This window comes from Hemicordylus capensis, chromosome 15 (genome assembly GCF_027244095.1).
Source record: "Hemicordylus capensis ecotype Gifberg chromosome 15, rHemCap1.1.pri, whole genome shotgun sequence".
NCBI classification, from domain to species: Eukaryota; Metazoa; Chordata; class Lepidosauria; order Squamata; family Cordylidae; genus Hemicordylus; species Hemicordylus capensis.
The window spans coordinates 6804193-6825272 of NC_069671.1; the positions used below are offsets into that span (position 1 = coordinate 6804193).

Consider the following 21080-nt stretch of genomic DNA (forward strand, 5'->3'; position numbering starts at 1 on the left):
GTCCTGACGGTAATGAAGAAATCAGAAACACTGTTGGCCAAAGCCCTGATGGAATTTGGAAGAGGGGCAAATGCTCAGGATGGTAGTGTAAATTGGCTGTAAAATATTTCTTCCCAATAAACTGAGAGGGCTTTTGTTTTACATTTCAGGTATACTATTCTTGTGGTGCGCAGCTCAGCTCCATGGAAAGAGGTCTTATTTTATCACCTGGTTTCCCAAACAATTACTCATCAGGCATGCACTGTGTTTGGCAGTTTTTTATTCCTGCTAGAACGTACTTAATGTTGGAAATTTTTGACTTTGATGTCTTTGAAAGCATAAGTGGGAACCCAAATGCTTGGGATGATTTTCTTCCTTTTCCGAAAAATACAAAGAAGGCAATCACTCCCACTGAGGAAAAGTCAGACTTTTCCACTGTCTCCCCTACCAAGGATTCTTTGCTCCAAGATTCTCCCTCAAAGGACTTTACTAGCCTTCATGATAGATCTCCAGAAGCCACCACACAGATACAGGAGTCCAAACAATTAAAGTCATCTGCAGAACCAAAAGAGTTAGCCAGTACTCAGCCTCATGGGCTACCGTTAACAGGATCAACCAATGTCTCTTTGCTGAGACAAAATACTGATGGGCGAGAAGAGAACAAAGACCCAAAGGACAAAATATGGTTTGCTCACCTCACTGCTAGGGGAGGAGATAAAACACTTGTAGAGGAGGTAGGTTTTGGAGAGAATGTGACCTCTCCAATGGTCTTCACAATGGATACTTCTTCCACCCAGCAGCCATTAGCAGATGTTTGTCCCCTTGATGTTTTGTACGTCTCTGACCTCATTGCCTTTTCTTCCCGCTTTTGCGGCACGAATTCACCGCTGAACAAGAACATGACTTTTGGGTCTTCTCTGAAGATGGTAGAGGTAATCGTAGAGCTGATCACAATGACGGACCGTGGGCGAGGTTTTGCTATGCTCTTCGAGTACAAGAACGATACGGACCTGATGGACACGAAGGACTCAAAGGAGGGAAAGGAGAATATTATGATGCTGGTAATCATAACAGGGATCCTGTTCTTTGCACTTGTTCTCTTGTCCACACTTTGTATAACTTGCAGGTAAGTTCAGCCATTGTTAATTTATTCCCCCCCCCCCTTCAAGAAACTTGGTGCTCTTAATTCTCAGTGGTTACAAGTCACTATCTTTGGGAGCAGTTCCCAGAGCAGGTTGTAGTAGATTGTGTGTGGGATTGGGCCTTCTTCTCCTGCCCCGCCACACACACACACACACATCTGAGTTTATCAGGATCTGTTTTATCAGTCCACAGTTTTGGATCTCATGGGTTTGTAACAAAGCCGTTCAGTACCTAGAAGCAGAGAGTTAGCCAGAAATATATGCGCGCTGCAGAATACTTGCATGTACAGGAGGAAGTGGGGAGTCCCTAAACAGCACCTATGTGTGAATATTGTGCTTCCTATTCCTAATCACTTTTTAGGAATGGGAACTTGGGAATGATGAAGATGCAGGTTATGGGGCATCCAACAGGAAATCTGATTTGAGGGAAAATTTCTTCTTGGTGCTAAATATATGCCAGAGCATTAGATCTTCAGTATGAAACAAATCCAACCACCTACAAAAATAAGTGGGTGGGGTTGTGGAAGGAGGTTCGTTCTTTTAAGTATTGGGTTTTACTTTCCTAATAGAGGGGAAAGAATTTTAGAATGAACTGGGAGGGAACCCTCTTATGATCAATGAGTTAAATGCTCATTAAGGCAAAAATTTAAAATATTTTTAAAAGCCCCTTACTCCCTTAAAATGCTTTCCCATAATACTACAGTTGCTTTGCCATAACACTACAGCAATTCCTGCATTCTGCACACATGCAAAACTCAGATCCTAGGAACACAGCAAGCTGCTGTCTACTGAGTCAGAACACTGGTCCGTCTAGTTTAGTATTGCCTACTCTGACTCGCAGCAGCTTTCTAGGGCTTAAGGCGAGGATTTTTCTCAGCTCTACCTGTTGATGGCAGGGATTGAACCTGGGACTTGTTGAATGCTAAGCAAATGCTCCACCACTGAGCTATAAGCCCCAACCTTTTACCTGATCCCTTCATCTTCTGCAGTATGTGAAATAAATGGATGGATGTCTGAAAATAAACACCCAACATCAAGAAACAAACGGTGTGGGGAAAACAGAGAAGTTTATTTCATTTTGTGCAAATCTTTAAGGTTTCTGAGGGGCATGGAGATCCAAGTTCAGAATCTGAAGCTGAGTTTTCCAAAACCTGATTCCCATCAGGGAACAAGCTTGAGATGATAATATATTCAAATATATAATGTGTATTCTTTAAATGGCACAACATGGCTTTCATGTGGCTAATTTTGTCAAATACCCGAGGAGGGAAGCTGCAAGACCCACCTCCTGTGTCTTTCTGGATACAATAAAGAGAGGCGAGCTGGTCTTGTGGTAGCAAGCAGGACTTGTCCCCATAGCTAAGCAGGGTCTGCCCTGGCTGCTTATGAATGGGAGACTAGAAGTGTGAGCACTGCAAGATATTCCCCTCAGGGGATGGAGCCACTCTGGGAAGAGCATCTAGGTTCCAAGTTCCCTCCTTGGCAGCATCTCCAAGAGAAGGCTGAGAGAGATTCCTGCCTGCAACCTTGGAGAAGCCGCTGCCGGTCTGTGAAGACAATACTGAGCTAGATAGACCAATGGTCTGACTCAGTATATGGCAGTTTCCTATGTTCCTAACTGCAGAATAAAATATTGCCTTCACATGCCTGGCAATTGTACCAGTCTCTGATACTGCAACCAATAACAGTAAATGGCCTTGTGGTACTTATAGACTAGCCCATTTGGGGGAGGGGGGCATACGTTTCCATAGGTTAAAGCCTACCCCTCTGGAAGTTACAATCAATAAATTATTGCTTTCCATCAAATGGTGTAAGACTCGGACTATCTTGCATTAGGCCATGAGTGGCAATTATGTGCCACAAATATACCAGTTGATATTAGTGATGCAACGTAGCAAAACCAACATTTAGAATGCCAAGAAACAGAAATTGCAAATTATCTACTTTGGGATTCCAGTCTGTTGGGAGAGGAAGAGAAACAGTTGAGTCCATTCTCAATGTCTGTATTATCTGGAGTACACTCTTATTACCTGTGTCTCCTTGGAGAACTCCTGATAGCAAGAGATTCTGTTTTCTTTCAGTAAGAAAGAAGCACTAGTGTCTGAAATGTTTTCAAAAGAGAGAGTATCAAACACAAGGCTTTTGTTTTTGTTAATTAAAAAAGAAAAAAAAGAAAGCCTCCAGTAAGAACATCTTAGCTTGGTTTTTAGGGCTTGGAACTGCATAAAACATTTCTGGCTCGAGCCTCCTTATTTCTGCATATATTTTATTAAACTATTTATATCACAACTTTCCGAACCACAACAATTTAAAGAGACTCTGCAAAACAGTTAGCAATCAAATCACAGCTACGTACTGAAAACAATATCATAAGATGATGACGTATATACAACTGTAAATTGAAACAACCAATAATGGTTGTCTGGCAGTAAACAAAACAGAGAAATCAACGAGAAAAAACTCTGCTGAGCAACCAAAGAAAGGTGTGCCAGAAGCTCTCTGGTAAAGTAATCACTATATCTCTAAATCACGATATCTAATTTGTCCCTTTTGGAAATGCTTGATTAAAACTTCAGTGTTCATAGGAACATAGGAAGCTGCCTTCTACTGAGTCAGACCATTGGTCCATCTAGCTCAGCATTGTCTACACAGACTGGCAGTGGCTTCTCCAAGGTTTCAGGAAGGAGCGAGCCTCTCTCAGCCCGATTTTGGAGATGCCACTTGTAACCTCAGATGCTCTTCTCAGAGCAGTCTCATTCCAATTTTACAGTGCTCACACATGTAGTCTCCCATTAAAATAACAATCAGGGCAAACCCTGCTTAGCAAAGAGGGCAATTCATGCTTGCTACCACAAGACCAGTTCTCCTCTAGCAATTAAAGTTCTAAATGGGGATGAGGGATGCCTCTAGTCTCTAATGCACATACGTGTGAATTCATGCACATGAACACTAAGGCCATCATATAGTGAACAATACTATATCAACAAACCAGGTCATTTCCCACATTGTAGTTCCTGGAGTGTATTATTTTGCAATATTGATAATCTGCTGTAGAACAATTTTATTTTCCCAGTATCCCATTAACCCAAAGAACGAACATCAGTTTTGGCTTTTAAATCCGTGAAACACAGGACTATTGCAGAGTAAATACTGGGCAAAGAGGCATCTTTTAAAGTGGTGGTTCTCTTACCAGGTTGTCTTACCAGGAGAGGAGAGCTGGTCTTGTGGTAGCAAGCATGACTTGTCCCCTTAGCTAAGCAGGGTCCACCCTGTTTGCATATGAATGGGAGACTAGAAGTGTGAGCACTGAAAGAGATTCCCCTCAGGGGCTGGAGCCGCTCTGGGAAGAGTATCTCGGTTCCAAGTTCCCTCTTTGGCATCTCCAAGATAGGGCTGAGAGAGATTCCTGCCTGCAACCTTGGAGAAGCTGCTGCCAGTCTGTGAAGACAATACTGAGCTAGATGGACCAGTGGTCTGACTCAGTAGAAGGAAGCTTCCTATGTTCCTATTTAGCAGGGGGCGGGCAACTGTTCCTCTTCAGCCCATCATAGCACCTCTCAAGTTGCTGTTCCTGTGTGTGTGAGTTTGAGTGTGTGTGAGAGAGAGATATTTTGAGACAGGGATCCATCTTCTTATATCTTTTGCTATATACTTGGAGGGTGTTCTTATTAAGAGAGGTTTAGATAAATTCATGGAGGAGAGGTCTATCAATGACTACTAGTCTGGTGGCTATAGGCTGCCTCCAGCCTCAGAGGCATGATGCCCCTCAATACCAGTTGCAGGGGAGCAAGAGCAGGAGAGAGGCCATGCCCTCACTTCTTGCCTGTGGGCCTCCCCGAGGCATCTGGTGGGCCACTGGGTGAAACAGGATGCTGGACTAGATGGGCCCTGGGCCTGATCCAGCAGGGCTGTTCTTATGTTCTTAATGTGATAACCTTTGTTGTCGAAAAGCAGCCTATAAATATCTGTAGTCATAAATGTACATATCATAAAGCAGAAATGGTCGAGGCTTTAGTTATGTGTAATCCTGCTTAAGGGAGGCTGTGATTGGCTCATTTTGCTTTGGTCATCTGGAGTAATGCACTCTATGTGAATTTTGTGCCATGCTTGTAGTTGGAACCATACAGCACACCTCCCAGGTGGTACATCACAGCTTCTAGGCTCCTTGGCCAGGGAATCGGCCAACTCACCGCGGCCAACTCAACATGGCCAGCTCTCTGCAGCCAGCTCTCTGAGGCCAACTCAATGCGGTGAATTGGCCACGGTGAGTTGTCCCAGACCGTCTACACCTTCACAGGCATGTCCCTGTTTTCATCCATGAAATGTTGGAGGGTATAGAATCCTTTGTTGCGAGAAAGGTTGTTGTAGCTTGTGAGTGTACACTGCAGGGTACACTCTCTATGTTGGCATACTGATATAGGAACATTGGAAGCAGGGGTGTAGCTATAATTCAGCGGATGGGTTCAAAGAACCCGGAGGCCCCAGTTCCTGAGGAACCCCCAACTCTTTTCTTCATTATCTCCCTCCGTCCCAGGGGCCGCGGGGGAGGGGGATGAACATGGGCCCTCTCTGCCCTAGCTACACCCCTGATTGGAAGCTGCCCTATACCGAGTCAAACCCTTGGTCCATCTAGCTCAGTATTGTCTACACAGACCGGCAGTGGCTTCTCCAAGGTTGGAGTCAGGAGTCTCTCTCAGCCTTATCTTGGAGATGCTGCTAGGGAGGGAACTTGGAACCTTCTGCTCTTCCCAGAGCGGGTCTGCTCAACTTAGGCCCCCCCAGCTGTTTTTGGACTACAGCTCCCATAATCCCCAGCCACAGTGGCCAATAGCCAGGGATGATGGGGGTTGTAGGTCAACATCTGCAGGAGGGCTGAAGTTGAGCAGGCCTGGGGAATATCTTACAGTGCTCACACATGTCGCCTCCCATTCAAACACAAACCAGGGCAGACCCTGCTTAGCAAAGGGAACAATCTGTAACTGCTGTACAGATTGTACCACCAGACCAGCTCCCCTCTACGAGATTGGCCTACTACGGCCGAAATAAAGGAAAGGTGGCGTTACCCGTACATCTTGTTTTCATCTGCTGGGCAGCGTTGGGGGGCGGTGGGTGTGAGCAGAGCATTGATGGGGGGGAAGCCCGTTAACAATGCAAATGTTAACGGCAATGATAACAATTGGTCTCTATGACTGACGATTGACTGCAGACCCACAGCCTCTAACCTAGCTTCTCGGTTACGCAACGCCCTGAATGAGCCGGCCCAGAAGACGGCCACCTCCTCCGGTTACTCTGTGGCCGAGGAAGCCAGAAGAGTAACCCCTCTCCCGAAACGGGTTCAGCGTCCTCCTTCCGCCCTCCGCCGTGCCTGTCCTCGGGAGACCAGAGCAAGCCAGAACTTGGCTACCCTTTCCCTTCCCTCATCCCTCCGATTAATTTCTGATTTTAATCTGCTGCAGCCTGGCTAAAAGTAGCTTCCACCCTGCAGGCAGCCGAACGGCACAGGGCAAAGTTGGCACCTAGCAGCCATTCTAATGAACGGGGCGGGGGGCGGTGGCGGGGAGAACGGTCACCAGCAAATGTCTGCCTGGGCCACAGTGAGCTTTTGGGGGGAGCTCCAAGACTTTGCCACACTGTTGCCTTTGTTTACTGCCTGGAGCGGCAATGAAAGCTTCAGTTGTTGGTTGGCCAATAATTCTAATTACTTTTGGCCACGAGGCCAGGCCTGAGTGAGCAGAGGGGTTGCTTCCCCCCCCCCGTCTTTCCCAAGCCCCCGAGAACAAGAAGCTTGTCTACCTTGTTTGATTTTAATCGGGCCCAGCAGAGCCGGAGTCCTTGCTCGGCGGCTGCGGGCTACGCGGAGGCTGCGGAACTGGAAAATGTAGAACATCTGACCTGCCAAGGAGTTGCTTCCAACGGTGACCTCCTGGGTTTTTGCAGCTCTCTCACCAGAAGAGTGGCACAGCGGGGAAATGCTTGACTAAACAAGTAGAAAGCTGCCAGTTCGAATCCCCGCTGGTACTATATCAGGCAGCAGTGATATCGGAAGATGCTGGAAGGCACCATCTCAGACTGCACGGGAGGAGGCCATGGTCAACCCCTCCTGTATTCGACCAAAGACCAAAGATTGCTGTCGTGATGGAGTCCATCCATCCTGTCATAGAAGGCACCCCAAAAGCTGCAGTCTATGCTCTTGTTTCCGCACATCGGAAGAAGCAGCCATGAACACAGGCTCTGTTTCACTGAGTGCCAGGCCCATCAGCCAGGCTGTGCATCCCAGAACTGGTCCAGGCTGTCGGCAACAGAGGCCTTGTTTTTTCTGAGGGCTAGCACATTCCAGCTGTTTACTTCCTGGCCTCTGGCAGTAAATCTTGCTCCCTGCCCCTGCTAACTGGGCAAAGAGGCACTTTAAAAAAAAGTTGTTGTTTTTCTTATATTTATCAGGGGAAGCTTATGGTAGGCAAGAATGAATTGTCCCCTTTGCTAAGCAGGGTCCACCCTGGTTTGTATTTGAATGGGAGACTACATGTGAGCGTGGTAAGGTATTCCCCTCAGGGGATGGGGCCGCTCTGGGAAGAGCACCTGCCTGCTTGCAGGAAGACGGTCCCAAGTTCCCTCCCTGGCAGCATCTCCAAGACAGGACTGAGAGACAGACTCCTGCCTGCAACCTTGGAGAAGCCGCTGCCAATCAGTGTAGACAATACTGAACTAGATGGACCAAGGGTCTGACTCAGTAGAAAGCAGCTTTCTCTGTTCCTATGAAGAGTATCTGTCCCCCTTTCCAGCCCCAACATGGCATCCCTCCAGTGGCTGTTGCTGGTCTCTCTCTTTTTGAATGGTAAGCCCCACTTGGGTTAACAACTCTTACTGAAACTATTCCTAGTTTCCCCTGCATCCTCCCCCCCCCCCGCCACACTAATATTTTTCACAAGATCAAATCCTTAACATCTGTAGGCCTGCTCTCCGTAATCACCTGAGATTAATGCTGATGGCCACCAAATTCGGGGCAGGAAATGCTGGTATGTATTTTTATTATTCCCCCCACCCCCAGATTGTGAGCCCTTTTGAGGCAGGGAACCTCTGCTATATTTCTTTTGCTGTGTAAGCTGCTTTGAGAATGCTTGTTGTTGTTGAAAAGCGGTATCTAAATGTTCTTAACAAATAATAGATCTTTGCTGGGGAAAGTTCTTAAAAAGCAGAACTTTCATTGGCCAAAATTATTGAATCTACCCCCTCTGAAGTATCTGAATACTTTCCCCGCACACACAAAATTAGACGATACTTGGAAAGTGAGCAAATTATAGAAAAATCTGGAATGGCTAACCGTAATATCCCCATTCTTCTATGTGAAAGAAGGTGGTTGCTGTTTTTCGTTTGCTTGTTTTTGTTTTAGTGGGCAGGATTCCGATATTATTTTACATAAGAGCATAAGAACAACCCTGCTGGATCAGGCCCAAGGCCTATCTAGTCCAGCATCTTGATTCACACAGTGGCCCACCAGATGCCTCTGGGGAGCCCACAGGCAAGAGGTATGTGCATGCCGTCTCTCCTGATGTTACTCCCTTGCAACTGGTATTGAGGGGCATCGGGCCTCTGAGGCTGGTGGTGGCTTGCAGCCAGCAGACTAGTAGCCATTGATAGACCTGTCCTCCATGGATTGGTCTAAGTCCCTTTGAAAGCCATCCAAGCTAGTGGCCATCACCACATCCCATGGCAAAGAATTCCATAGATTAATTATGCTCTGTGTGAAAAAGTACTTCCGCTTGTGAGTCCTAAATTTCCCGACCTTCAGTTTCATGGGGTGACCCCTGGTTCTAGTGCTGTGAGAGAGGGAGAAAAATGTCTCTCTGTCCACCCTCTCCACTCCATGCATAATTAGTCACCTCTTTTCCAAGGGAAAGAGCCCCAGATGCTGTAGTTTGGCCTCATAAGGAAGGTGCTCCAGGCCCCTGATCATCTTGGTTGCCCTTTTCTGCACCTTTTCTAGTTCTACAATATCAAGATATGGTGACCAAAGCTGTACACAGTACTTCAGACATGGCCATGACCATAGATTTGTATAAGGGCATCATAATATTAGCATTTTTATTTTCAGTCCCCTTCCTAATGACTCCTAGCATGGATTTTGCCTTTTTCACAGCTGCCGCACACTGAGACGACACTTTCAATGAGCTGTCCACCACGACCCCAAAATCTCTCTCCTGGTCAGTCACCAACAGCTCAGATCCCATCAGCATATATGTATAGTTGGTGTTTTCTGCCCCAGTACGCATCACTTTACACTTGCTTACATTGAACCGCATTTGCCATTTTTTTGCCCACTCCTCACGGGCATTTTGAAATAGTACCATCCAGGAAAAGTGGCATTGCATAATGTTGCTGCATATATAGACTTTTGTGTACTGCTTTTTTAAGAGCCAAGAGCAGAGAGTCTCAGGATGAGAAAGGCCAAGTGAGAAGAAGGTTTTGGGAGGGGACACATGTTTAGTTTTGCAGCAGAAGCCTGTGTGAGCAGTTGAGCTTGTATGATCTCCTAAGGGGCCTGAACCAGAGGTGTAACTATAATAGGGTAAGGGGAGACAGTTGTCTGGAGGCCCACTGCCTTGCCCCCCCCCAGGCAAGTCACATTACTGACTCCCCCAGCCCACACACCTGCCCGGACTTCCTTCAGTTGTATTCATCCTCTGAAATTGATGTGAGTGTTAAGACCTGGAGCTACCAGAACAGCATGTCTTTCTCTAGTACCATTAAATGACTTGCATCGTCCACAATTTACAAAACCTTTTAAAAAATACTTTAGGATGATGTTCTATTGTGGCACATAGGAGGTAGGTGTGTGTGTGTGTGTGTGTGTGTGTGTGTGTGTGTGTGTGTGTGTGTGTGTGTGTGTCAACCTTGCTACACCCCTGGCCTGAACAGTCGTGTACCCATATGGGCTGTCAACCAGAGACAGTCCTCAAATAAGCTATGCTTGATTCCCACCCCCCACAACAATCTTAAAGCTCCAGCTTTTTCTTGCTGTAAGCAATAAATAGTTGCGTTAGGAGAAAGAAGTCTTGTGTATGTGTTGCCGTTCTTATATATTCAATACAGAACTGGTCTTATAGGCTCCAGATTCAGATCTGCAACTTTTATCTCTTCAATGGATTCTCCAGTCCTGTAGGCATTCTAGTTGCTCTTTGAGCTTTTTGAACTCACCTTCTTGAACATGGGTAGCCCAAGCAGTCGCTGTATAAATGTCTCGTCCATAATGCCTTCTACAGTGACATGAATATTCCTTCGATTTTTCTGGAAATGCCTTCCCTAAAACTTTTAAAGAGTTGCATTCTCTTTCTTTTGAAGTGCACAAGAGAACAGATACTACAGAATCAACAGCTGCTGAGGTTGGTTAAAAAAATACAGGGACGTAAATACAATCTTTTGCCTCTTTTTTTCTCAGGCAGAAATTGTGTCCCAAAAGGAGTTCTTTAGATGCCCGCTGCGACCAAGAGGTTAGTGGTCGTCATTTGTGATCGTACTGATTTGTGCAGGTTCTTGGTTTCTCTCTGTCTCTCTGATTGCTATCTTCTTGAAGATGTTGACTGGGGAATGTTTTGAGTTGTAGAATGGGATCCAGAATGCTGGCATTGATATCAACGAACTCCGCTTGGTGATGCCAAGTCAAGAGAATGAAAACAACAACCACTCTGTTGGTGGGAATGGAGCAGGTAAGTGGAAAACGATTCGTTAGAAATTTGGGCTGGAACTGTAGCTCAGCAATAGAACAGCCACCTTTGGATGTAATGCGGAACTGCCGGTCCAATGGACCTGCGGTTCCATGCCCCTCTTCCCCCACTCTCCCGTCCAAATTCAGACGAAACAGAAAACTCCCTCTCTGCAGTCTTGCTGACTGAAGAGAGGAGGGGTAACTGGGACGTCCTTCTCTACTTGAAGGACAGCCCCAGCAGCCAATAGCAGCCAGAGTGAGGGAGGAACTTCCTCCCTCAACTCCGGCTGCAAAAGAGGGAAACTGTGGTGCCAGTGTTTGGATGTAACGCTGGCACCGCGGAACCAGAGGTCTAGGCGGTGGACTTTAGTACAAACTGATGGTACAAATAAGAGTTCAGGGAGGGAAAAGGCAGCTCAGTTTCCCCACTAAACTGCCGTTGCCCACATTTGGCTGTGCAGTTTCCAAAACCGGAGGTGAAGCGACTTCTGGTTTTATGTTACCTTTGAATGTGGCCACTATCTGCTTCGCATGCAGAAGGTTCCAGGTTTAATCCCTGACACCTCCATGTAGAGCTGAGAAAGACTTCTGCCTGAAAACTTGGAGAGCTGCTGCCAGTCAGTGTAGACCAGGGCTGCACAATGTGGGCCCGCCAGCTGTTGTTGGACTACAACTCCCATCATCCCCAGTCACAGTGGCCAGTAATTAGGGATGATGGGAGTTGTAGTCCAACACCTTCAGGAGAACGCAAGTTATGCAACCCTGGTATACTGAGCTAGATGAACCAATGGCCTGACTCGGTATAAGACAGCTTCCTATGTCCCTGTGTTGTTCATTCTTCATTCCTGACCTCCTTGGTTGAGATGATTTCTATATACATGTAATCTAAGCTGCTTTTGTTTGTTTTTTTCTCCTTGGTGGAGTAAGCCTCTCCCCCCAGCCCACACCACTGCCAGCAAAATCCCACAAAAGTGATCTCAATATGCTGCTAGCAGAAACAGATATATTTAGTATGTAAGCTAGGTTAGCATGTCAAATGCACCCTTGGTTCATCCAGTTCTAGAGGTGATCTTGAAAACACCAATAATACATAGTTTTTCATCTATAGTATTATTTTTGGTTGGGTGAATGTGAAGGTTATACTCAATCATGCAGATCCCCCTCTAGAATTTTGAAGTGGTACAGTCCAAGAACAGGTTTGCCATGTGATGATGAGCCTTTGATATACTGTAGAGTCAACACTTCTGTCAGAACCTCCCATCCAGACAAAGATGCCAGGCAGGAATCCTAGGGAATCTTGATCCGTTTATGCAGTTACTTGGGGTTACTCACCCCCATACTTCCCTAAATATAATGCCTGTTTTGTATCTGTATTTAGTCACTTCCTGTGAAGGCAGTAGAGGGTGCTCTCCTCCTCAGACAGACCCAGATGCACCCTCTTCCATGTCGGCAGTGACGACTGAGTCTGGGAGCGATGAAGTGTTTATCATTTCAGCTGGCCCTGGAGGTGATGGCTTGAATTTTACCTCCTACCGAATACAGGTAAAGGAGCCCTTTCTGTGTTGGGGGCGTGAATATTTCTAGAGAAAGGGTCCTTTTGTAGCACTTGGGACAAAGCATGTCTGCTTATTGCTGACTGGTCGACTTTCTCTTGAGTGTCTGTGGGTTGACTTATAAATATGTGCATATCAGTAGACTTCTTCTTTTCAGATTCAGGACCCCCTTTAACCGTAGCCTACAAAATTTAAGATTTAATAGCCTCCTGTTTAATAAAATGCCTTCGTTACCAACCCTGCCGGCTATTAAGATCACCAGGGGAGGTTCGTCTGAGGGTGCCATCGGCTTGTCTGGTGGCAACTCAAAGGCGAGCCTTCTCTGTAGTGGCCCCAGGGCTGCGGAACGTACTTCCTGCTGAGATTAGAACTGCTCCATCCCTGATGCCCTTTAGGGAACAACTGAAGCCAAGCTTTTTGAAGTTTTAGTTGATGTTTAGCTGGTCCCTGCTTGCCCAATTAGAATCACTACGTTAAAAGGGTGCCTCTTTGCCCAAAGAGGCACCCTTTTAACGTGGTGATTCTCTTTATTTAGAAGGGGGAGCGTAACTGGCCCTCTCCACCACCAGCATATTACCTCCAGTGACTGTTGCTGGTGTCTATCTTGTGTTCTTTTTAGATTGTGAACCCTTTGGGGATAGGGAGCCATCTTTTTTATTTATTGTTTGCTTCTCTATGTAAACTGCTTTGGAAACATTTGTTGAAAAGCAGTATATAAATATTTGTTGTTGTTTTTAGTTGAATTTTATTAATGATTTTAACTTTACATTTTCAATGTGTTTTAAATGTGTTAATCTTTTTTGTTTGCTTCATTATTGTAAACCACTTTGGTAGTGGGTGGTATATAAAGATGTTAAATTTATTTATGTATCATTCAGTTTTTATACTGCCTTTCATAATGTATCTCAAGTCGGTTTACAAAAGTTAAAATACAATAAAATTCCATAAAAAGTACATTCAAAACCTTCAAATCAACATTAAAAACCATAAACACACACAAAAAAAACACTAATTAAAAATATAATCAGAACAGAAGCAAGAAAACTGAGAAACCTGGCAGCCTTTAAAGGGGTAAAAGCCTGAGTAAATGAAAAGGTCTTTAGTTGTTGTTTTTTAAGCAGCCACAGATGTCAGAGAGTGAACATTAACTGGGAGAGCATTCCAGAGCCTGGGGGCAACAACAGAAAAGGCCCTGTCCTGCATGCATGGCAATTTAGCCTCTCTCAAATTAGGCATATGGCTGAAAGGCCCCTCTGACAACCTTGTTGGGTGGGCAGAAACGCTTGAGAGCAGGCGGTCCCACAGGTATCTAGGTAAATAAAACAAACAAACAAACAAACAAACAAATAAGATGATGTGGCTTAGTGGTAGGGCACATGCTTTGTATGCAGAAGATGCCAGGATCAATCTCTGGCATTGCTAGATACGGCAAAGAGCAACTCCTGTCTGAAACCCTGGAGAGCGGCTTCCGGTCCTTGTGTCGACCGTGCTGAGTTAGATAGACCAGAGTTCTGGCTCACTATAAGGCATTTTCCTCTTTCCCAGTCTGCGGTTCAACATATGTTGGCATATCCTTTTAATCCTAAAAAAGCAAATACATTGACCAGAAAACAATAGTCACATTCAAACAAAACGATTCACATCAGCGTTCTCTCTAATTTTTTCCCCATCTGTGTGCGGAATGAGTTCTATTCTGGGCGGCAGTATCAAGGCAGTGTGTGCACACCTGCATTCAGAGTGGGACCTTTCTGATTCAACCTGAGCGGGATCTAAAATGAACTGAGCGGACATCAGTAAATGTGTGAGCATGCAAACGCCTTAGAGGGAACACTGATGCACATTGTTATAACTGTTTCCAGTATCTTCCCAAGTCTAAATTTCTGGGGGGAAGAATCCCACCCCTCCATAGAGGAGTGTGTTTTTGCACCTGAAATCAGCTCAATGCCAAGGAAATAATGAAAATAATGACTTGTTTTCCACTTGGTAACGGCAGTTCCGTTCCCAGCATTATCCAGTACATTACTCCAATGTTTACAGGGGTGTGAAATGCTGAGCCTTTACAGTAAACAAAGATCTCGGACTCACTTGAAATGCTTGTCTAGACAATGTGAAACTGTAAGCGGATTTGCGAAAAAGATTATCCAAATCCTTTTACTGAGAAGCCATGGTTGGTCAGCAGTAGCTCCAGCCCTTCTAGGGAGCTGAAGTCTCTGAGTTCTGGTAATGGAGGGAGTTTTTAGCGGGAAAGCCAATCCACTGCTGTGGAGAGTCAAGGATGTCTCTGGGAAATGGGTTTCAGGAGCCAGGAAAGCACTCCTGTGGTCCTAAGAAGGGTTTGGATAACTTCATGGAGGAGAGGTCTATCATCGGCTACTTGTCAGAGGCTATAGGCCACCTCCAGGCTCAAAGGCAGGATGCCTCTGAGTACCAGTTGCAGGGGAGAGGGCATGCCCCTTTCAACTCCTGCCTGTAGGCTTCCAGTGGCATCTGGTGGGCCACTGTGTGAAATAGGATGCTGGACTAGATGAGCATTCTTGGGCCTGATCCGGCAGGGCTGTTCTTATGATATGAGTCGTCACAGATGGGTACAAATTGTTACAACAAACAACAGAGCCAGCATGGTGTAGTGGTTAGAGTGCTGGACTAGGACCGGGGAGACCCGAGTTCAAATCCCCATTCAGCCATGAGACTTGCTGGGTGACTCTGGGCCAACCACTTCTCTCTCAGCCTAACCTACTTCACAGGGTTGTTGTGAGGAGAAACTTAAGTATGTAGTACACCGCTCTGGGCTCCTTGGAGGAAGAGCGGGATATAAAATGTCAGAACAAAACAAAACAAAACAAAAAACAATTTGTTGCAAGAATACTGGAGAGGGCTGGGGGTGCAGATTTTGAGAGATAATTACAGCTGCCTTGCTTTCCTGCATTAGTAGGACTCAAATTGTAAACAAAATTCTGTGCGTGTGTATATAATTTATATAGGCAGGCTTTTCAGCTATGTAAGTGAAAGGTATTTCCCTGAAATCGACTAATTCATAAAATTGTTTTTATATGAAGAGTAAATGTGTGAATTTGGAACCTGATGGAATGTTGCCTTCCTTGTTATTAGTAGCAAAACGACCACAACAAAGAGACTGAAAGTTGCCTTCATTGCCCAATAGAATGAAGATGCCACAGGTGGTATCCTCATTTTCAACCCTCTTCCCCCCACTCTTATTTTTAGGACAAAAGCCTAAAAAGAAGCATCACCAGTCCAGGTTCGGTTTCTGATTGGCTGACTACAGATCACATGGGTCCAGGCATGGGCACTGCTGGCAAAGGGTCCACGCAGTCTGAGAGCCATTACCCGAGGCAACGAACATGGAGTGCACGTGCTTTTCATGACTTGCTGACTCCGATACCTCAGCTGCAGAAAAAATGGTGCACTTGGACCACGAATAGTCCTTTCACAAAGCTGGTGAACAACAGTGTAAGTATGTGCAAAGAGCCAAAGGGTCTTGAGTCAAAAGTGTGCCGTCTGCAGACTCAACAGACGTTGGAGTTTGATGCAAGTTCTTTAGATCTTGCTTGTTTCCCCACTAATGTTGCCATATCTGGATGATGATAAGCCTTTCAGAGAGCTGTTTTGGACATTACGAGGAAGCTGCTGTGGAAGGATGCACAAGTGATCTGTGCATCACAGTTTCCTGCTCCTATGCTTGTTAGTCATAACCTCATTGGAAGTGCATGTATAAAAGTCAGAAATATGGAAGGAGGACACGTAGATCTCTTGCCACTTTCTTGTAATATAGGCAGCTGTCCAGTTAAGTTGAGTCAATTCCAGAGTTTTAAGCACAGCCATCCAAGGATATGGAGTGACACTCCAAGTAAAAGTAAAACTCCAAGGCATTTCAAGCACAGCACCTAATGCTGCAGCGGGGAAGTAACTTGCCTAGGGAGCAAGAGGTTGCTGGTTTGTTTCCCAGACTATGCGAAACGCCTGTATCGGGCAGCAGAGATATAGGAAGGTCCTGAAAGGCATCATCTCATACTGCGCTGGAGATGGCCCTGTTAAATCCCACCAAAGAAAACTACATGGCTCTGTGGTCGCCAGGAGTCGACACCGACTCGATGGCACAACTTTATCTTTATCCAGAGGTTACCAGTCAACTGCAGATTGCTGGACATCAAATTTTAGACCAGTGGTTCCCAACCAGGGTGCCTCCAGACATTGCTGAACTACAACTCCCATCACTCCCAGCCACAATAAATTGTAGCTGGGAATGATGGGAGTTGTTGTTCAGCAACATCTGGAGGATCCCAGGTTGTGAACCACTGGTCTAAGATTACTGACATTAGGTAAATGTCAGGTTGGTGCAGTGCCAAAAATTTCCGGATTCGCACAACTGGAAACCGGGAGTGTGCATGCCATGTAGATCTAGGATTTAGTGTTTACCTGACTTTGCTATGGGTCTTTTAAAAATGTGTGCTGCATTAACCACAAAACTTTCCTCAAAGCTGCTGTTCTCTTTTAGGGACCTTGGATTTTGCCACCATTTTAAAACTGCAGGATTTTGTAGCAGGGAAAATGCAATTTATTTCCCAGATAGTACATTTTCCTTGTGATTGCTGAAGGTAATGTAGCTATGGAACTATCATAGGCAGGACACTATATGCTCTGTACTTAAAGAAATCGGTAATCTTGGGTGGGGTGGGGGACCTTGGCATTATGTCAGTAAAGTAAAGTTGTGCCGTTGAGTCAGTGTCGACTCCTGGTGACCACAGAGGCATGTGGGTTTTTTTGGTAGAATACAGGAGGGGTTGACCATTGCTATCTCCCGTGCAGTATAAGACGATGCCTTTCAGCATCTTCCTATGTTGCTTCTGTCTGATATAGATGTTCCCCATAGTCTGGGAAACATACCAGCGGGGATTCGAACCAGCAACCTCTTGCTCCCTAGGCAAGTTACTCCCCCCACCCACCGACCCAGCGCCATTAGGTGGCTCCTGGCATGATGTAGGCTGTGTATATTATGCAATTTCCATAAACTGGATTTATGGCTGCATAATTCTGCCAATCATAGGCTAACGTAGGAAGCTCTGCAGGGCACTGAAGGCCTACAAAGGCTTCTGGGATTTTCAGGCTTATCTTTTCAGCCTTCAGGTTTAGGGACTTGCTTTGCATTTCAAATGAAAAAATGTTTGTTGAGCACTCCATCATCGCACTGTTGTCCATCAGGGTTGACCGTATTATTGTTCCTGCCAGGGCTTTCCAACATCTGCAAGGAACCAGCCTGCAGCGTCTCGAAAAGTAACATCTGCCACCGAAATAGAGGTTGCCTCTGAGCTGGCTTACTCTGAGTCATCTGCTAGCACTGCATCCTACCCACTGACACATTCAGCCCAAAAACAGCGAAAGCTGAGCAGCTCCAACTTGAAAAGATCCCGGTTTGGAAATCCTTACTTGGGCTTTCTAACAAGTTCCCCTGACAGCAGCCGTCCAAGGCTAACTGATCACTCCAAGCATTTGGGCATCCGGTCTCCAGTCAACAGCCAAAGCCAGGGACTCAAAGACCCTCGGGAAAGCTCCATCCAACTGGCAAGCAATGCAGTCAATGGCTCAAAATCCAAGGAGCCATCATGGCCGGAGATGGACAAGCCCAAACCCGTTTTTGTTATTTCTGAAGAAGGGGATGACAAACAGCCGTTGGTACTAGCAGAGCACGTTAATCCGTGTGCAGATACTTTATCTGAGCCGAACATTATCCATGATCTAGAGATCGCCATGGTGGAAGAGCAACCAGTAGGCCTGCCTCTTAGAGAAGGCAGCCCGGCTGAGTCCCCCAACATCAGGACAGACCATGACCTTTGGGGGGAGTACTCCGGTTCATACAGAGATTCATTGAAGGGCTGCAGTTCTTACAAGGAACAAAGTTACTCGCCTGTTACGGACACTGGCAACCCCAGCACTCATCAACATTTTGATTCCCTAGCATCTCGCACTTTGTGTCAAACCTCCGTTCAATAACTCTTCCAAACACGGTATCCAAGCTGACAGCAGATGTTCACATTTGTTGCAGTTGGAAGCAATAAAGACAATAAATGTTCCTATGTGATGGAGCGGAAGCTGTACCGCACATAAAATGCGGAAGGTGTGTTGAGGCAGCCTTGTGGGCATAGTGATCATGTGAATGTGTGCTCTATTGCATTTCCACCTCTCCTGCTAAGTTGCATCTAATGACGGGCAAAAATCGCAGTGCATGGAGTTTTTGTATTGGCTTACGGAGATCTTATAGAGAACACCCGCTTGGTTCATCTGAAAAAGAAATCAGGCTTTCTTAGAGAGGTGTTTGAATAGGGAGGTACTGTCTGTTCCGATGCCCTACCAGGAAACAAATGATCAGGTCTGTGTGAAAAAGGTCATGCTGTTTTTGACACAATAGTTTGCAACATAACAACCAAATTCTCTCCACGGGGATAACTTGCACAATCCCTTGCTGAAGTTTCATTGTGGCTGCACAGAGGTTAGGATGGCTAGAATTCAGAGCTGTGTTGGACAGAAAAATAAAGAGGTACATGATAGCCATGTGAGCACAAAATGTAGTTCATGTTATCCTTGTTTGATTTTCACCGCATTTAGGTGTAAGACTAAATTCGACAATTAGGATTGCCAGTTTCTTTGGGGGAGGAGATCTTTAGTTTTCTTAAGGACTCCGTTGGAAGGGGATGGTTTCCCTTCCTCTGTTCTGCAGAGATCTGTCTGTTTTCTCCTTCTTCCCCTGGGCCCTGGCACAGGGGAATCTCTCACATGTTAACAGTACCATCTGGAAAGAATTATGGCTAACTTGATAGTCTTGATGCTTCAGAGAGATGAATGCATACTTGGGGAAACCATACCTAGTGGTTGGTCATTGTTCAAAGAATACCCATTTCAAAGAACTAAAATCTCACGAAACCTTGCTAATCACCCTTGCGGGTGATTCTCACAGGAGCACAAGCCTGTTTGCTGCATCTGTCTAGGCTTTGCTGCAGCATTAAAAACACTGTGACGTGTGGAGTGGAGATGCCTGAAATGTGGGGGCACCAGAAATCCTGGTTATCTGCAGCTTCCTGGCACACATTTATTTGCCATGCCTTCATAGTGTTCTGCTGCTGCAAATACTGGCGTGTGGAAGACAGATAGGAGTGCTGTCTCAGTTGTGATAATTACTTTTAACAGGGTTGGCTGGAAGGATCAAAATGAGCATATGCACACACACGCACACGTACACACATTCTTGTGTGAAGGAAATTAAAGTGCTAGAGACACTGTCTCTGTCTACCAGTAGTGTTGAAGCCTGCTTATGAGCATGCTTCTGGAGGTCATGATGTCGGAACCTGTCTACTACATCTGGTTCCTGAGATTCTCCTGACTTCTTTGCCTAAGATCTGGAACCCGGGCGTAAAATGTGGGAACCGGACTTGAGTGGGTTCAGATGTCACGTCCGCTGAGAACATGCGCTCTTGCATCCCAACACATCCTCAACATTTCCTCCCAAACCCGCTGTCGGTCATGTGAACTCACTCTGTGTGGCTTCCCTGCCCCTCACTGTGCTATCTGTCCTAGTGACACTTTCTACACCCTTAAACTAGTTTGTAAAGATTTTTTTTTTTTTTTTTGCTGGGGTCCCCAAGAACTGTGCTTTGCTGAAGATGCTTGACATGAGAGCTCTGTACCTCTTGAAAATAGTGTTTTTTTGTTGAGATCTCTAGCATTCCTTGAGAGGGAAGCCATGACAGATCATTTTTGTGCCTGTAGTGCCAATTATGTGCCATTTGTAAATTGCATGCTGGGACATTTTTCAGCATATACTGAATATTCTGTTCTTTCAACTTGCTGCTGTATTGTGTGTTTGTTTTGATACAATACTCTTTAAGGCTGATAAATACTTATTGCTTGTTCAGTCATTTGCCTTTCATTATGAAGGAATGCTTTTCTGTCATCACCCATCCTGACGACCCACGCACACTAAATGGAGAAAAGTTTGTGGCCAGAAGCAGCTGCGTAATTCTGAAGACAAATGAAGAATATGCACTTTTAAGACTCAAAAAAAGGAAAGTCTGCTCACACTTACTACCTTCCAGTATTTTAATTGTTGCCCCATTATAAGTTGGTGAGAAATGTTCAAAAGCACTTCACGTTTCACCGTCCTTCTTGAGCTGTGTGATGGTGTCTGGTTCCCACAGTTGCTTGAGATATTTAAGCCTCTAACTATCTGCTGAAAAACAGGTGTGTGTAGGAGTGGATTCTTCATGGAAATCTCTCTCCCCTCCATCAATCAAATAAAGTGATTTTCAATTTTTGCTATGCAAGCGAGTCTTAAGTCTGGCTCCTAACATACTTAACCCTGATTTTTGCCCAGACTAATTTAGTGTAGTGAGACTAATTTAGAGTTCCACTTGCTGCTTAAGCTTCCATTTGTTGTATTTTAATAGCACTGACAACAGTTGGAGAGGTTGGTCTATGCACGCATGCTGGATAGAAATATGAGCACTGGACCCAGTCATAGTAGGGGAAGTATAAGAAGAGTTTACGGTGCCTTTTTGGAGATCTCCTTAATCTTCAGTATTGTTGGATGGTGTTCATTAGGCTTATCCACATGACCACAATTAGAGTAGGAGAGGGGTGTGTGTGTGTGTTCCCGATTGGTCATGAGCACCAAAACATCAAGTCAGAGGCGGGGAG

At 45.5% G+C, this 21080-nt stretch overlaps 1 protein-coding gene across 1 annotated transcript in view; it reads left to right on the forward strand.

Moving 5' to 3' along the window:
• LOC128337948 (uncharacterized) overlaps positions 1-20707 on the forward strand; it is a 45450-nt gene extending 24743 nt beyond the window's left edge. The window contains exons 2-7 of the mRNA XM_053279710.1: positions 150-1105; positions 10558-10609; positions 10723-10825; positions 12203-12366; positions 15600-15845; positions 17622-20707. Coding sequence (XP_053135685.1) covers positions 150-1105; positions 10558-10609; positions 10723-10825; positions 12203-12366; positions 15600-15845; positions 17622-18383 — 2283 coding nt within the window. The 3' untranslated portion in view covers positions 18384-20707. The remainder of the gene's footprint in view (positions 1-149; positions 1106-10557; positions 10610-10722; positions 10826-12202; positions 12367-15599; positions 15846-17621) is intronic.
• The last annotated feature ends 373 nt before the right edge of the window (positions 20708-21080 follow it).